This window comes from Primulina tabacum, chromosome 9, assembly GCF_025594145.1.
Source record: "Primulina tabacum isolate GXHZ01 chromosome 9, ASM2559414v2, whole genome shotgun sequence".
NCBI lineage: Eukaryota > Viridiplantae > Streptophyta > Magnoliopsida > Lamiales > Gesneriaceae > Primulina > Primulina tabacum.
In genome coordinates, this window is record NC_134558.1 from 1,546,250 (window position 1) to 1,564,309 (window position 18,060).

The 18,060-nt window shown below is 36.9% G+C and overlaps 2 protein-coding genes and 1 non-coding gene across 3 annotated transcripts; all 3 read right to left on the reverse strand.

Moving 5' to 3' along the window:
- Positions 1–77: 77 nt before the first annotated feature.
- Positions 78–150, reverse strand: TRNAA-UGC (transfer RNA alanine (anticodon UGC)). Its single transcript has one exon. It is a non-coding gene; the product is annotated as a tRNA-Ala (tRNA).
- Positions 151–3,991: 3,841 nt separating this feature from the next.
- On the reverse strand, positions 3,992–4,751 carry LOC142504553 (histone H2AX). The gene is made up of 2 exons (XM_075617400.1): positions 4,471–4,751; positions 3,992–4,363 (listed from the first exon to the last, which is right to left on the reverse strand). The coding sequence occupies exons 1-2, from the start codon at positions 4,672–4,674 to the stop codon at positions 4,142–4,144; spliced, it is 426 nt and encodes a 141-aa protein (XP_075473515.1). The 5' UTR covers positions 4,675–4,751; the 3' UTR covers positions 3,992–4,141.
- A 2,794-nt stretch (positions 4,752–7,545) lies between these two features.
- Positions 7,546–9,408, reverse strand: LOC142504574 (uncharacterized). The gene has a single exon (XM_075617437.1). It carries the CDS (start codon positions 8,913–8,915, stop codon positions 7,701–7,703), a length of 1,215 nt encoding a protein of 404 aa, XP_075473552.1. The 5' UTR covers positions 8,916–9,408; the 3' UTR covers positions 7,546–7,700.
- Between the last annotated feature and the right edge of the window lie 8,652 nt (positions 9,409–18,060).

Here is an 18,060-nt window from a genome sequence, read left to right on the forward strand (position 1 = left end):
TCGCATTCTCCGAATTATAGCGCTTTTCAGGCAATTTTAATTTAAAATTAAAAGAAAATTAAAAATAAAAGCATTTTTGGAGATGCGGGGGATCGAACCCCGTGCCTCTCGCATGCAAAGCGAGCGCTCTACCATTTGAGCTACATCCCCTTTGGATGTTTAATACTCCTACTATTATTACTTGTTCTATGTTACCTTTGGATGTTCCAATGATTCTACTATTATTACTTGTTTTTTATTCAGCTCAGCAGATGCTGTTCCCACCCACTAATTTTTCATTGCACATGGTAGACCAGACAACACCACGAGCCCCGCCTACGATGGTGCAAAAATCTCATAATTCCCCGACTGCGAAATTGATGGAAACAAATGGTACCAAGTCACACACACTTGAGGAATTGATGGCACTCGGTCTTTAAATTTCTCGTTACAGATAGCCTATCAATGTGTCTGAGTTGGATACTTGCATCCGACGGTCTTTGTTTCCACACACAGCTTTTCATGTATCAGATGTGTTTCTCTTCGGGGCATCTCCAACCCAACTTCAAAATGAAATATTCCTTCGTTACAGAGAATTGATTCTCCTCCAACCCATCTTTATTTGTCTTACTCCTCTAAAAATAGAGGACATCTATTCAAATGGAGGATGGGTGAAAGATACAAATAATTACAGACTTGGCATTATGAAAATTGTTATATAACCCTTGTAGTTTTATCAAATTTTTTGGCCAATTTTATAATAATTTCGAATTTTTTAAATTATTTTTAATATTAAATAATTTTTTGGCCACTTTTTTAATTTCAAATTTTTTAAATGTTTTTAATTTTAAATAATTTTTTTGTCCATTTTATATTTTGAATTATATAATTCTGAAAATTTTATTTTATTTGTTTTATTTTTTTCATGAATTAATTATAATTTACAATTTATAATAGTCACGAAATAGAATTAATGAACAATGTAATGACAAAAAAAAATACATAACATAATTTACTACAAACATTTATTATCGATTTAACTTAACTTGATAAACATGCGATATTTGTAGACATAAATAAAGTAGACAATAAAGAAACACACACAACAATAAAGATAAACATATCACCAAAAATAAAAAAAAAAACACACACACACAACAATAAAGACAAACACATTTTTAGTTCATTGTAATCATGAGAGAACACTAGTATGGTGGAAGGCCGGACTCGGATGGTGAAGTTCCTCCGAAGAGCTGTCCAAACGGTGTAGAAGTTCCGTCGGAGCCATCCCCTGTCTCTATTCTTTTCTGCCAAATTTTTTGTTGTTCTTTTATCAAGTATGCATGGACTGATTCATCAACGCACATAGGGTTCATCCTTAGTATTTTGTTTTCTTCTTTAAAAGCCATTATCGCATTCCTTTGTTTCTCAACATCAATGAATTGTTGTTGATATACCTCAGCATTCTCCATAACAGCCACCATTTTCTCAGTACATTTGGCCATGGTGGGAATATCCTCCAAGTGTTCTTCAGTAGCTTTTCTTTTGGCTTTGGTCTTTTTTATGCCAATTGGACGCTGAGAACTACCTTCTGATGGATTATCTTCATCCAGGTTTATAGCAAACCCAGATAGCACCACGTTTAGATGAAGTCATTTGATTGTAAATAATTATTCAATTTGTAGGAGTGGTCTCAATGCTTCAATTTATAGCCAAAACATTTTGATAAGAAATCTGGATCAACGGTCTCAATTAAAATTAAATCTGATCTAATGGTAGAAATTTAAATTATTTAGATTGATTTGTTTGGGGATACGAAATTTGATCTAAAGGTGTGTATTGAAAGAACTTTATTTTAAATGTACAATGCATCTCTGACATATTATAGAGTTTCTTTATTAGTGGGTGAAAACTCGTGCCAGATGACTTTTCTTTGCTAACAAATACACAACCCGTGACAACTGCAAAAAAATATAGACAAGGGTTGACAGATGAGTTGTCTCTGATTGTGACTAGACAACACGTGATAGATAACTGCAACTAGACAACCCATCACATATTTTTTATTTGAAATGCACAACACGTGACAGCTAGTATAGGGACAAGAGTGGGTTATTGAGTTGTCTTTGATTGTGACTAGGCACCACGTGACAGCTGACTGCAACTAGACAACTCCTCAGTTGGCTTTTAGTGGAAATGCATAGCCCGTGACAACATGCATTATATAAATTAGACAACTCCCCTTGTCAGTTGGCTTTATTGAAATACATAACCCGTGACAAAAAAAATGAGTTGGCTTTTATTTCATATAATATTAAAAATAAATTAAAATATCTAACATAACTAAACTAATAAGTGTCACCACTTATTTGACACTTATTTAAAGACCAGAGTGACTTTTTGATAATTTACTCAACTTGCTCAAAAATAAATTTTCATGAAGGATGTCCTTCAAGTTTTTCTTTCTATGCGTCCTCGTCGTCATCTGACGACGAAGATCAACCTAGTGCCAACATACAAAATGAGTTGAATCGCATTGACGAACAACAAACGGTTTTAAACCAACTCATAAACAGTGCTACCGTTGTCTCCAATTACTTACAAGAAAGTGATAATTTGCACCGTCAAGGCTCGATAACTGGCCATGTTGTGATTAATCGAGACAGATTAGCTGCCGAACAACGCTTGTACAATGACTATTTTTCCGAGTCTCCAATGTACAATGAATCAATGTTCAAGAGACGTTTTCGAATGTCTCGTCGGCTATTCTTGCGAATTATGGAATCCGTTCAACAACATGACAATTACATCGTACAGAAAGTAGATGCGTTGGGAAGGCCCGGGTTGTCCCCATACCAGAAGATAACAGCTGCAATGCGTATCTTAGCATATGGTATGGCGGCAGATTCAATGGATGAGTATATTAAAATCAGGGAGTCTATGACAATTGAAAGTTTAAAAGATTTTGTCGGGCTGTGGTGGAGGTTTTTGGTGACTGGTATCTTCGGCCTCCAAATGCTGAGGACATTGAAAAGATTCTCTTTATTGGAAAACAACGTGGATTCCCGGGGATGCTAGGAAGCCTAGATTGTATGCATTGGAAGTGGAAAAACTGTCCAACAGGTTGGCCTGGACAATATGCTGGTCGTAGCGGAAAACCAACCATCATTTTGGAGGCCGTAGCAGATTACGAGTTGTGGATATGACATGCATACTTTAGTTTGTCAAGTTCAAACAATGACATTAATGTGTTATCAAAATCTCATCTCTTTGTTAATTTGACTAATGGTGTAGCTCACTCTGCTAACTATGTCATACAAAAAAAAGAATACACCATTGGATACTACTATGTCATACAAAGAAAAAAATACACCATTGGATACTACGTAGCAGATCGTATATATCCAAAATAGGCTACTCTAGTGCAAACAATCCACAATCCACAAGGTCCAAAGAATAAATATTTTGTGCTTAGGAACAATGCTTCTTTTGCTATTCTTTTGGGATGGAGATGGCCTTAATAACAATGTTTCTTTTGCGCTTAAGCACCACACACCCATACATGCTGGTTTTCTCCAGTACTTTTCTGTCTACCAGTTGTGAGTTTTCAAGATTCCAAGTAAAACCTATCTGGGACATTCAGTTCTACACACTCTATGATGCAAAATCTAAGTATACGTGTATAAAAATGAATTATCAGTTTCAATCCAACGCTTTTCTTACTAAACAATTCCAAGCCCTTGCAAAAAGTGGCTGCTAAATTTAACAACAATTGATGGAATGGCAATCATTCATCCTCAACTCCACAAATGCTATGCAAAATACACAAACATAGTTAACCCAAGAAAAAAATCCCAAACTTTCTGATCAAGAATCTTGAAATTGAAAACAAGTTATCTTACAGTTTCAACAAGTTTCCACGGCCATCCAAATTAACGAAGTCACTTAGCGAAAGCAAGATCCAACAAAAATTATCAAAATGCAATCAATTTTTTTTAAAAAAATTGACACATACCCAAAATAGCATTAACATTGTATTAAAACAAATCAAAGGTCGGGGCCTTGCATAGACCCAATTTCACAGACAACCATGGATCCATATTACTTAAACAGAAATGTATATCCCGCAGTCTAAAGAAACGCCCAAATGCAAAACAAAGTCCTAAAATTCTTGAGACGCAGACCCAATCTCTTTCTCTCGTCCTCCAACCTTCTTCGGCAAGAGATTCTGGTGAATATTGGGCAAAACACCACCGTTCGCAATGGTCACACTCCCCAGAAGCTTGCTCAATTCCTCGTCATTTCTGACAGCCAATTGTATGTGCCTCGGCACAATTCTATTCTTCTTGTTGTCCCTCGCTGCATTCCCCGCAAGTTCCAAAACCTAAACCGAAAGTAAAACCAGAATCCGTCAACCGAACGAATCGATCTAGAAACCAAACTCGAAGACCAAAATGAATTTTAAAAAGTGAATAATAATCAAAATGCTACCTCAGCAGCTAGATATTCAAGCACGGCGGAGAGATAAACAGGAGCACCGGCGCCGACACGCTCGGCGTACTTTCCAGCCTTGAGAAACCTAGCGATTCTGCCGACGGGGAACTGGAGACCAGCTTTCGATGAACGGGAGACGGACTTGGAGGCCTTGGGCTTGCCCCGGCCGCCCTTGCTGGTGGCTGCTGCGGTAGAACTCATCGGATTCAGGAACCCTAAAACTTCCCAACAATTGAATTCGGAGGCGATGAAATTCGAAGCGTAGATTTGAAGTCGATACAAGGGATTTATATAGAACAGGTGACGGCAGACCAACGCAATCCCATTGGTTGATGTAACGAGACGCGGATCGACACGCTGGCACAGGTATCGTAAGTAGCGTACTTGGCAAAAAGGTTTGAATTTTTTGCGCGGATGGAACAATTTTTTGGCGCGCGCGAACCTTTTTTTGTCCAATGGCCCAATGAAAAAGCCCATCATAGGTTCTAAAGCCCGAGTGATGTCAATCTACATTTATAGGCCCATGTCGATTCCTAACTCTAAGTCGCAGTTGTATTTTCCGTCCTTGTTTTCAATGAAATGAAAACTCGAATGGATAATTAGCAATTATTGTAAAGTTCAAAAAGGTTTTTCAAATATTGTCTTGAAGTTTAAGGAAGATTACTTTGCAAGATAGATAAATAAAATTAACTTATCTGTATTTAAGGTGAAGCTGTCGTCTCAGAGCCCATACATTAAAGATCCCCAATATTTTTTTATGTAGTAAATAGGGAAGAGCCCGTGCTTGGACTTGGCACGAAACGATAGCTATTCCTTGCATCGTTAAGAGTTATGGAAGCGCTAGAGAGGTCCCCCACTTCGATTCCCGCCCTGTTAGCATCTCTTGCCAAGCTAGCTCCGATGCTATTGCTCGGCTCTGAGACTTCAAGAACAGTACTTGATTTATTCACTGGCCCCCCTCACAGGTCCTGCTTAAGCTCCAAGCCTTTTCCCGACAATGGATGTGCCTTTCCGGAAATCGCAAGATTGGGTCGAGCAACAAGTCAACTTGGTGTTGTCAAGGCGGTTCTATCAACTTCAAATAAATGCCAAATGAATTAATCATTACAATTTGTATGAGATTGTTTACTTAATAAGGGTTGAGTTATGACTCATGACGTTTGTTTTCTATTTAACTAATTACGATGGAGTTGTCAACTCAACTTTATATAATTGGAGGCGCATGACGAACCTAACATTTTTTAGTTATATTAGGCGGATCAAGGTGTGTTGGTCTGCCACCCGTCACAACACACCATTTGGTGGGGCAAGGTGGGACGGATCGACCCGTCATTTACTCGCTTATTGGGTGGAGCGAGTCAAGCCGACAAGCTCAACTTATTTTTACAGCTCTAAATCATAAGGTAAAATATGAATTGAATTTCCAATAGTGAATATTTGAATATATTGATATTATTGCATCAATTATCAAATTAATGATAGAATCGACCAAAACTAAGGTTCGTTTTCTCTTAATTTCTTTAAACAATTTAATTGCAGGCGAATTAGTTTTTGTTAATTTATTGTAGGGTTTAATTTGAAGAAGCAGAGGTGTCGTGCAGAGAAAACAAGGTGCAAGAACTTGGTGGGGAGATTGGTAGAGAATATTTAGTTAATCATGGAAATAACACGTCAATGATTTTGTGATTCTGATGGCTTTAGGACTTGGTCGAAATAGATAAATAATTTTCTCATAAATTGATATATAGCAGTAGGTCTCTTGTGAGACAGTCTCACGAATTTTTATCTGTGAGACGAGTCAACCCTACCGATATTCACAATAAAAAGTAATACTCTTAATATAAAAAGTAATATTTTTTCATGGATATTTTGTGTCTCACAAAATACGACACATGAGTCCGTCTCACACAAGTGTTTGTCCTATGTTTTTAGGTGTGAATAATTCTTGCGTTCGAAAATAGGAAATTTAGGAAAATAATGTAGGAAATTGAGGCCTCGAGTTCGAGGCCGTATATATATATATAAAATAATCATATTCCAAGCAATACGTATTGACATCTCATATCGTCTTCTTCTACGACAGTCTCTTCAACGCATTCTATGTGTTCGTCTTCTTCATTTGGATCATTACCTAAAACCAAAGTATTCATAATCTCCATAATCCAGTCATCGTGTAAAGTCTAGAAAATTCGAACTACGTAACATGACTATATGCAATCTAGAGTTTTTATTTAAAATATGTATTTAATTATTTTTATGCATTTATTGTATAATTATTGCATGGTTAGATGTTTATTCCTTGATTATTTAAAGTTTCAATGCATTAAGATTTTAAGTTGCATTTCGCGCATTAGGATTTTAAGTTACATTAAGATTTAAAGTTATTCAAAAATTAGATGATATGAATAAGTCATTTTAATGCATTTTCAATGAAAAGACCAGCAATTACTGAATTTATGTTGATAGATCAAAAATCCAGTATTTTATTATACTATTCATATAGTCAAATCAAGTATCTGGATCTACAAAATAGGTATTTTGTAGGTCAAAATAAATATTTAATCTTATTTCACGATGAGTGATGAACTATGTTTTTTTATATAAATAAAATGACATGAATAAGTCATCCTAATGTATTTTTCATGAAAAGAGCAACAATGACTGAATTTGTGGTGATTACTCGAAAATATAATATTTTCTCATACATTTAGAGTATTCAAAGACGGAAATCAAGTATATGAAACCCCAAAATATGTATTTTGTATGTCAAAATAAGTATTTACTCTTAGTCTACGATAATTGAGAAAAAAATATCTTTTTAAAATTATATTTTAGATGGAGAAGATAGTGTAATTTTTGTGGATAAAATTATATATTTATCTAAATAAAAAAAGCAAAATGTAAATTTGGGTTTATATAGAGTTAAAAATAAAAATATGACATTGTTAGGTACTAAATATTAAAAAATTGTAATTAAATAATGAATTTTAATTCAAAATTGAAAGAAATATTTTAACAAATTTGCGGACATATCAATACTACATTTAGTACATGATAACGTTGAGACAATGACCTCACAAAATCAAGTCAAACATTGATATAAAAGGCGTGTTTTCTTAATTACAGGAAGTACCCATATATATGATAAGAACAAATAGTAATCTATACGTGAAACCAAAATATATTTCCGATTATACCCTCCTACGTGAAAAGACTAAATTGCCCACTCACCCTTTCCACTCGATGCATTGAGATGTTGGTCTTGTTTTCTGGTTCCCAGCGTTAAGCGGGCAAGCGGTCTGCACGGGCAGCACCATACAATTATACTGCAGACACAAAGAGCTGCTGACCGGAATCTCCACCGTCGGATTAATCTCGATTCCGGTCAAGTAATTGTGCTGCAGATACAGTATCTGTATGTTGGAAGCCAATAGCCGGTCCACGAAGCTGGCGGGGACGTGGCCCATGAACCGGTTATTGTTCAGGTACAGCTTCTGAACCGTGGAGAACATCGGTGAAATCTCGCCGGAGAGGCGGTTGTGGCTGAGATCAATGGTCGGGATGGTGACCAGATTGGTGGGGCGAACTGGGCCGGAGAATTGGTTTCGCTGGAGTTGGAGGTTGGCGATCGGGAAGGTGAATATCTCGGGGGGAATGGGTCCGGTGAATCGGTTCATGCTGAGGTCGATGTAGCTCAGTTTGTTCAATCGGGTGAGGAGCACGTCGACCGGCCCGGTGAGCTGGTTCCATGACAGCGAGAGGTACTGGAGGGAAGGAGGGAGTCCGGTTGGGGAAATAGAACCGGATAAGTTGTTGTGTTTGAGGTCGATTCGAGTTAAGGATTGGGAGACGAAAGGTGGGATTGAACCGGATAGCTTGTTGTGGCAGAGGATGATGTTGGATAACGCCGGCGGGGCTCCGATGGAATATGGGATGCTCCCGGTGAGTTGATTGAAGCTAAGATCAAGGGTCTGGAGTCCCTGGAGCTGGCCTAGACTCGCCGGGATTTCGCCGGTGATGAAGTTCTGACTGACGGCTAGAAACCGGAGGTTTTTCAACTGAGACAGGGAATCGGGCAGAGAGCCGAATATCCGACCGGGGACAACGGTAAATTCCGCCATTGATGAGAGTTTCCCAATCTCCGGATCAAGTCTACCCGTCAGACCCGGGGACCCGGCTCTGGGGTCACCGAGATTGAGAGCAACCACCTTATCTCCGTCGCAATACACACCGGAGAAACCACACGGGTCCGAAGTGAAATCCCAGGAGCCAAAATAATTCGACCCCGGCAAATCCTCCAACCTTTTACGAACATTCTGCAGCGCCAAGAAATCAATCGGATCCAGCATTGCATGCGCCAGAAGTCCACATTTCAGAACGAAAATCAAATGGGCCAAAAACATGAACCAGAAGCAGCCATTTCCCCTCAGAAAACACTTCATCCTTGCAGATTCAAGTAAAGTCGAGAACAATATTTGGAGGGACTTATAAAGGGATTCTGAAAGTGGTGCTTTACCGTGAAGAGGAAACGTGAGAGCTTTGATGGAGACAGCATCAAAAGTTGAGAGAAAAATGTTAAAAGGCAGTGAAGAAAGAGGAAGCTGAAATTGACTATCTTCACATGAAAGCAGCAATTGCAAAAACAATAAAAAAATGCGATATCTGTGGATCAAGAAGATGCTATTTTTTCTTCTTTTTGTTGGGTCTGTGTGGCTTGTGGGAGAAGATGAAGAAAAATAGGGAAATTGAGAATGGCAGGAAGCATTTGGGTCTTTTACTCTGTGCCGGGAGAGTGATTGTACATTTCGAGGTTAGGCTGGGCAAACGGTAGTCCGAGCCTATGTGGAAGCATACGAGGCTGTCTTTTGACGCTTTGGTTGCTCTGCTGGCAATCCACCAGATATATCTCTATTCTATATATATATATATATATATATATAAAACCAAAACAACGTTTATTAGGATAGGTGGATTATTTGTTATTACTAAATTAATGTAAAAATAATTACACAACGGGTGAAGAAGCCCACCGAATGAGAGAGGTGGATCACCCACCAAGTGTCATTGGATGTGCAACGAGGTAAATAGAGGTCACATCAATTAGATTTTCTTTGGTGTACTATGTCCTAATAATATTGTGCCAAACAAATTTAATCAAGTCTCCACACAGCAAATAATAAGCCAATATATATGTGTACGAGATGTGAGATATATTATGAAGTACAAGTTTATTTTCATGCTTTCGACCATCCTTGTAAAGACAAATACGTCACTTCTTTTAAAAAAAAAACTTTGAACGGTGAGTTATAATGCTAACAATAATTATTTAGGCAAAAACTTGTGTGAGACGGTATCACAAGTCGTATTTTGTGAGACGGAATCTCTTATTTGGATCATCCATGAAAAAATATTACTTTTTATGCTAAGAGTATTACTTTTTATTGTGAATATCGGTAGGGTTGACTCATTTCATAAATAAATATTCGTGAGACCGTCTCACAAAAGACCTACTCACTTTTATGTGCTATCGAGTGGAGATATAACATAATCACAATTTGTTTACTATGAGAGTAAGCTTATTATGATGAGTTTCGAATTGGTGATGTAACGTTCCGAAAATTTGAAGGTCCATGTAAACCACATGCATGCAAGTTATTAAATTTATTTGTATTTTAATTAAATTATTTTAAATGCCTTTAAATCATGATTATTGCATTGATGGGTGTTATTTCATGGTTATTTTAAAGTTTCATGCATTAGGGTTTAAGTTGTATTTCGCGCTCGAACGAGAAACATAAATCCGGGATATTCAGGAAAAATATTTTTATTCAATAATTATTTTTAATTATTTAATATGAGGTGTTTTCAAGTATGATTTTTAAAAATGAGCCTTGGTTGGGTATTTTCACCCGCCGGGTTATATTTTTAGTCGGTACGCAAATTTTAACGATTCAGAGAACTTGTTGAGGATTCAGGCAATCTTTTGAAAAACATACATAAAAAAAAATATTTTTCTGAAGTGTTATTGGGTTTGATGAGTTTTTTAAATGCTTAATGAGCTCAAAATCCTTTATAACCATTTTAAGTTTAATTAAGGATCCATTAGTACATATAATCTTGATTTAAAAACACCATTAAGCAAACATTAAACCTAAACTAACATAGCAGCCGTCCCCTCCCCCTCCCAACAGCAGCCTCCTCTCATTTTCAGAAACAAGTCTCGAATTCTCCATAGGTTTTCAAGAAAGTTCCTTCCCCGCTTCTCCGGTGCAAGTCCTACGCGCATATCTTCGGGTTTTTGAGCACATAAACGCTAAGGCACGCCCAAAATCTCGTTTTTCTCATCATTCACATCATAATATGATGGTTTGTGTGTTTATGTATGAGAAATATTTTGATCTATCATATGGTATTGTTTTTGCATAGTTTTGACATGAAATACACATACACTTTGATGCAATTTACGTTTTATTGACTTCTTGTGTAAGAGACTGCCAGTTTGAGGTGTTAGGGGGCTGTATACGTTGGGAGTTAAGGTGTCAAGGGGGCTGGAGTCAAATTTTAGTCACATTTTGGGGAGGGCCGATCGGTCTTATTGAGAGAGATATGATTTTTATCGTAAAACTGCACAAACAGTGAAATTTATGTGTCACAAAACTCGTCACCCTCTGTTATTTCGAATTATGCGACTTATGGGTTGGGTTTCTGGAAATTTGTTAAACATATGATTTATAGAACTCTGTGTTATCTTCGATACGATAGCAAATTCGTAATTTTCTGATGAGAAACGAGGGAGATGTGATTTTTATCTTAACTGTGAAATTTGTGTGTCACAAAACCCGTCACCCTTTGTTATTTCGAATTCTTCGACTTCTGGAAATGTGTTCAAAATATGATTTATAACACTCTGTGTTATCTTCGATTCGATAGCAAATTCGTAATTTTCTGATAAGAAACGAGGGAGATGTGATCTTTACTGTAAAACTGCACAAACTGTGAAATTTCTGTGTCACAAAATCCGTCACCCTCTGTTATTTTGAATTCTGCGACTTATAGGTTGGTTTTATGGAACTATGTTCAACATATGATTTGTAGAACTCTATGTTACTTCGATTCGATAGCAAATTCGTAATTTTCTGATAAAAAACGAGGGAGATATGATTTTTATCGTAAAACCTGTGAAATTTCTGTGTCACAAAACCCGTCACCCTATGTTATATCGAATTCTTCGACTTATAGGTTGGTGTTCTAGAAATGTGTTCAACATTTGATTTGTATCACTCTGTGTTATCTTCGATTCGATAGCAAATTTTTAATTTGCTGATAAGAAACGAGGAAGATATGATTTTTATCGTAAAACCACACAAGCTGTGAAATTTCTGTGTCACAAAATCTGTCACCCTCTGTTATTTTGAATTCTGTGACTTATAGGTTGGTTTTATGGAACTATGTTCAACATATGATTTGTAGCACTCTGTGTTACTTCGATTCGATAGCAAATTCGTAATTTTTTGATAAGAAACGAGGGAGATATGATTTTTATCGTAAAACCGCACAAGCTGTGAAATTTCTGTGTCACAAAACTCGTCACCCTATGTTATTTCGAATTCTGCGACTTATAGGTTGGTGTTCTGGAAATGTGTTCCACATTTTATTTGTAGCACTCTGTGTTATCTTCGATTCGATAGCAAATTCGTAATTTGCTGATAAGAAACGAGGGAGATATAATTTTTATCGTAAACTCGCTCAAGCTGTGAAAATTTGTGCATGTTTTTCATGTTTTCTCAAGTTGTGAGGGTAGGCTCGGCCAAGGAGGGCTGAACCAGGCGATGGTGTGGTCCAGGAGGGTCCAGAGGTGTGCTAGGAAGAGTTGGCTTAGGTCTGGTTCCCGTTGGTTTGGTTTGGGGTCGAGAATTCGAGGGTTTAGTGCACTAGGGTTCAGCTCGCTTTGGTGCATAAAAATCCAGTAACTTTCATATGCTGTTCGAAGGTCTTAAGTGGGCTGGTCTAGGTGGTGGGCTGGTAGGGTATGGCTGAGGCATGGTTTAAGCTTGGAGAGATTTGGTTAAGTTTCGGGTCTATTCGGGTTAAAACCGGGACCCCGATCCAAATTTTAAAACGAATCGTGTAAGTTTTGAATCAGGCTCGATTTTTCTCTAAGAAACACTTATGAATATGTTTTGAGGTGTTTTTAGGAGTTTGATAGGTTTCAGGTCGAAATTTTGAGGTCCATGTATAAAACGGTCATTTTGGGTTTCCAGGGGCAAAATGGTCATTTTGCACACAAGTCGCTTTTTTTGTCCTGGCAGCGCCCTGAGCACAATTTGACATGTTTTTAAACGTTTATGTTACCTAGTACATGCCTTTTTACGTAATTATAAAAATACGTTGCATGCTTTATTTTAAGGAAAAATTACGTATATGCATGATTTTGATAAGTGATGAAAATGATGATGTTTTTGAATGATGAAAGTTGGTTGTGACTGACGATATATGTATATGATAACATGATTGGAAATATCGTGAGGAAAAAGGTCCCAGAGGGAGCCCGTTTACCGGAGAAGGCCCCAAAGGGAGCCCGACGATCGTATTTCTATTGACATGATATGATAGGCCAATGCTCAGTTGACGGGTGAGAATGTCGCTGATGTCCCCGTCGCCCGGTACCGTGGTTATACGTAAATGGATCCATCGAATAGAGCTGATACGATAGAGCTGATACGAAAATCACAACTAATGAACTTAATTCAGTAAAAAAAATGTATACGTATATGATGATATGATGAGGCATGTTTTGACACGTTTTCCTATTATACGACATGACTACGTTTATGCTAATGAAATGTATGTTGATTACAATATTTTTCGCTGTTGCATGTTATGTATATGTTCTTGCTATTAACGTTATATGTGTGTTGAGTTTTTAGACTAACTAGGTGTGAATGATGCATGTGAACATTTTGATAAGGAGACTGAAGATGACGATGACTGAACGGACGAAGCTGGTGGCGCATGTTAACCCGATGACCTTGTATTCTTCCGCAAGAGTATGATTTTATGGGAATACGTTTAAACAGATTTTTTAAATGGTTGACTATTTTATTTTGTTGAGGGTTTTGACAGATTTTAACACGCTTGTCATTTTATGTTTTTAAACGGTAATTGTTTAGGTTGATTGCTCTTTTCATAATTTTAAATGTAGTTATTTTATTCACCAGTGAGTTGATTTTACAAAATGCATGTTTCGAATTTTACGTATTTATGTAGGAATGGTTTCTGCCATTGCATTTAAAAAATGTTCAGTAGAATTTTAAAATGAGTAGACGTTACATGTGACTTCATCTAAAATTTGAGATTTTGTTTCATAATCACTGTAAGTAATCAACATAAGGTTTTGTTTTCTATTTCTGGATGGAGTTGGACATGATTGATTTTCTAGTTTTATCTGATGTTTACATGATATTTTACAAACTACAATTTGTGACTTGAGTTTTAATGACTTTTATGTAAACCAATCTTTATTTTAATAATATTTTACTGTTTTATCTAATTATAACATTACTTTATCTGCATACCTATTCAAGCTGTATAGATAAAATTATCGAATATACTATAGGTACCATGAGTCATGTCTCTCAAAATAAGATCATAAAACTCATTAGGAAGCGTACCTATATTTCAAGAAAATTGCTAGTCGATTCAGTTGCCTAAAATAAAGATAAAATTTGATTGATCTTGAGACTGACATCTATGATATAAACACCATGTTTTATTGGTAAGGACGTGAAGATGTTCATTCATACAGATGAATTATCATTTGATGATGCACTGAACAACCCTCCCTCAGACTGTCCAATTGGTTATCACTTAATCGAGTGAAATAGTCCGCGGTTATGGTTGTACACCATTATTTCTTTTACCCAGGACAATGTAGATGCTCTATATACTAGCATATACTTTTATCCGTTTACCGACTCTATTGAGGGTCATCATGTGGCGATATTGGTGTAGTTTCGAAATATGTAGTAGCCAGTGCATTGTAGTCGATGATTCATCACTCACCTATGGGTGAAATATCCTATGTGATCTGATGTGTTAATAGTGCAAGGAGTATCTGACCATAATAATAAACATGCTTTAGGAAAATGTGTTTTCCTACTTGCACATACCATGCTACTGTTATTACTCAAAGATACATTACATCGTTATCAAATTCATTTGCAACTCTCGATATACAAGTGGTTGCAGAGTCAATCGAGATATATGAGTTGAAGGGACCGTACCATAAGTTAACCATTACTTAATGTTCTTGCAGGTATTATCAATGATACCTAAGACATAATGAGGCAATGCTACTAGGCTCTCTTACCATGATCAGATTGATGCATTCAGACTTGACTTATGATGTTTTTGATCCACGGGTTGAAAAAAATGAAGCTAATTAGGATAAGCTCGAATATGAACAAATGTTGTTCTGAATCACATGAAGTTGTGAACTCGTGGCTAGCTGTATTTTTGAACCATTGATGGTCACACAAGTATTGAATTTCTGTTCCCGTTAAGATAGTCAAATTCAATGAGGTGAATTTGGAGACTGTAGTTTGAGGATCAAACGTATGAGTTATAAAAGGGTTTATAAGTGATTTATAAAAGAGTTTATAAGTTAATTACACGTAATGAAAGTTGTGAAAGTTAGCTTAATGGTTAATTAATTGAGGAGAATGGAACTGCCTGTTTTGGTGAAAGAGTTCACAAAATGGTCCATACACTATGGGTGAAAAAAATAAGATTAACGACACACCACCACCATTCAAGTATCATTATCATGAACTGTATGTATAGTATATGTTTACACATGAAAAAGATAAAGATTCTAATTTTGTGTCGATAACTATTCGTACCATTTTGGAGAACTAATTATAATTGTATAATAAAATAATTTTCACCTTATCCTCTAATTAAAATAAAGTAAGGGAAAAACTTATTAAAAAATAGCACGTCACACATCAAAACTCATCATTCTCCCTGGTTGCTAACTATTTACTTCTTTACCTTTCAGTCGGGCGAAGTTGGCCATAATCATCAATTCACGTGGCAACATCAATTAAATACATGTTTTTTTTTTAAATTGTTTTATATATGGTACAAAAATATAATTAAAATAATTATATTAATATTAATATTTATTATAATTGTTTGTATCATATATTAGCATTTTATATGAAAAAATTTATACTGAAATATCATGTATTAATACCACATATTTAATATTTTGTAACAATTTTCATTCGAAAAAAACATGTGTAATTGATACTAAATTTTTTTATACATGCTTGAATACTAAAAAATTATATAGTGTCAGATCTGAAGCATTTGGTAATCAAATATCATATATTAATACCAAAATTTAAATATTTTGTACCGAATTTTATCTGAAATTGGTAAGTCTAATTCCACTTATATTTATATTTATTATTTTGAATTGAAATTTGTTGTGTGTATATATATAGTTAAAGTATTAGATCAAATACGTTACCTGATTTGTGATTTTTTTAATACTCAACGAAACTCCGATTTTAATTCTAACAATTTTTACTTTATTACCTTTTTATAGTTTTTTTCTTCCTTACTTCCTCTCCTCCCCCAACTAACCATTTTCTTCCTCTCTTTAACTCACGTCGTTTTGGTCACAAGCCATTGCAACAGCACCGACCAAAGCCACTGGTTCCCCCTTTGACCAAAACAATTTGTTCGCCCTCGACAAAAGCATCGGCAGCCCACCCCGACCATTAGCTATCCCTTCGGAGGTGGAAGAGTTCCAGAGGACAGCAAACAACAGTGAGAGCAGTGAGCTAGTTACACAAAGAACCTTGAATTTATGCTATATGCTTGACTAAATATAATTTAGGGTTAATTTTGTGCGAAAATTGCATAAATTAATGGAAATGAATCTGTTATCATACATAATGTGATCCCAGTGAATCAAGTATGAGATATGCGGGCAATCCACCTGATGATTAGGATAATTTTGTGTTTAGGAAATTTTAGTGAGGATAATGGCTTCCACTGTAACCTGCAAACATGTAGAGGAACTCGTAAATGGGCGCTGCAGGGGTGTCCAGCGTAGCCACTCTGATGTTTAAATCAGTATGTTGAAGGAAAAAGGTTCAAGAGATATATATGAGGAAATATGTGAGTGCTTTATAATTCAAAATTCCAGAATCAATAAATGAGAAGTACACTTGCTATTTATAGGAGAAAATCACATCATTACCGTGTTTTCAGTGCCTACCTACTAAATATGGTAAGGCGACTGCCCATACTTTCTGATGACTTATCTAACACACAAAAAAATCCCTGCAGTTCTGATAGATAATATATCTCATGCTGATACACTCGAGTGTGATGCGCTTCTCGAGGTAGCCAGGGTAGAAGTTCCCGGGAGCTTGCATGAGAGCCCGGGAAGAAAATATCCCGGGCATCCCCATGCCTGGATACTACCGAAAGTACCCTGCATATTGACTCTGATTTCGGCTTTTTGTTTAGCATTCCGGGTCATCCACGACCCGGGCTCTTATGGGGGTATCACCACCCATCCCTTAAATAGTCGGGCTAGAGTCTTACTCGATGTCCCGATTAGTTATGTTTGAGATTAAATAGAAAGATAATACATTCTAATTATAAAAGCATCGGGGGCTTCAAATATCCCAGAGATGGGATGAAGTGCCGGGAGCTTCGATTTCCCGGGCTATAGATAAGATGTCGGTGCCTCTTGTCTCCCGGACTTTAAATAAGATGTCGGGGCCTCATGTCTCCCGGACTTTTCAAATAAGATGCCGTTTAATATTCATGGGCAGTCAGGATGATGTCATGATGACGTATGCCTTAGGATTCCAACGGTTCGAAACGTTTCATATTCCGAGATAATAATGATGCCGCTTTGATAATCGTGCACGCCCTTTCATATGTCTGCACAATTTCCTAGATGCATCCTCACCGTCCGATCTACTTTTAGATCAACGATGGAGATCGTATCCCGCTTCTCCTATATAAAACCAAACACCCCATTCAATTGTCACTTTCTACAAATTTGAATTTCAAACTCCCTCAAACCCTCTTCCACCTTCGCGGCGCAGTGCTTTCCCAGCTCAGGCAATCCTCAACCACCGTCACAACTCCGTTCATACAGTCACCTCCTTTCTCCTACCAAACTCGTAAGTTCCTTCTCTATTCTATTTCCAAAATGTCTAACTCCACCTTTTCAACCATCGAAGCGAATGCGCGAGGCTCGCCTAGCTACGAGTCCACCGCGATGCGCTCCAATTCTTCCCCTTCTCCTTCTCCACAACGCTTTATTACCACTTCTTCCAAAAAACCCAAATCTAAACAAACCAAACCCTCGTCTTTTGGCCCTTCCCGCGCTCTGAAAAAGAGCCAAGGTAAGGGCAAAGCCCGGACTTCGAGTCCTCCCCAAACTGAGACTTTGGGAGTTCCCTGGTTTGCCTCAATGAGCAGCACACTGCGCTCGGGAGCTGATGAGGAACTCCGAATCTTGGGCTCTTTCCCTTCCACCTTTCCTATTATAAT

Bases quoted from the DNA above. Each gene is read 5' to 3' on its own strand.
- LOC142504574 (XM_075617437.1), bottom strand. From the start codon at position 8,915: ATGAAGTGTTTTCTGAGGGGAAATGGCTGCTTCTGGTTCATGTTTTTG.
- LOC142504553 (XM_075617400.1), bottom strand. From the start codon at position 4,674: ATGAGTTCTACCGCAGCAGCCACCAGCAAGGGCGGCCGGGGCAAGCCC. The intron at 4,364-4,470 runs GTAGCATTTTGA...CTTTCGGTTTAG, and splicing joins TTGAATATCTAGCTGCTGAG to GTTTTGGAACTTGCGGGGAA.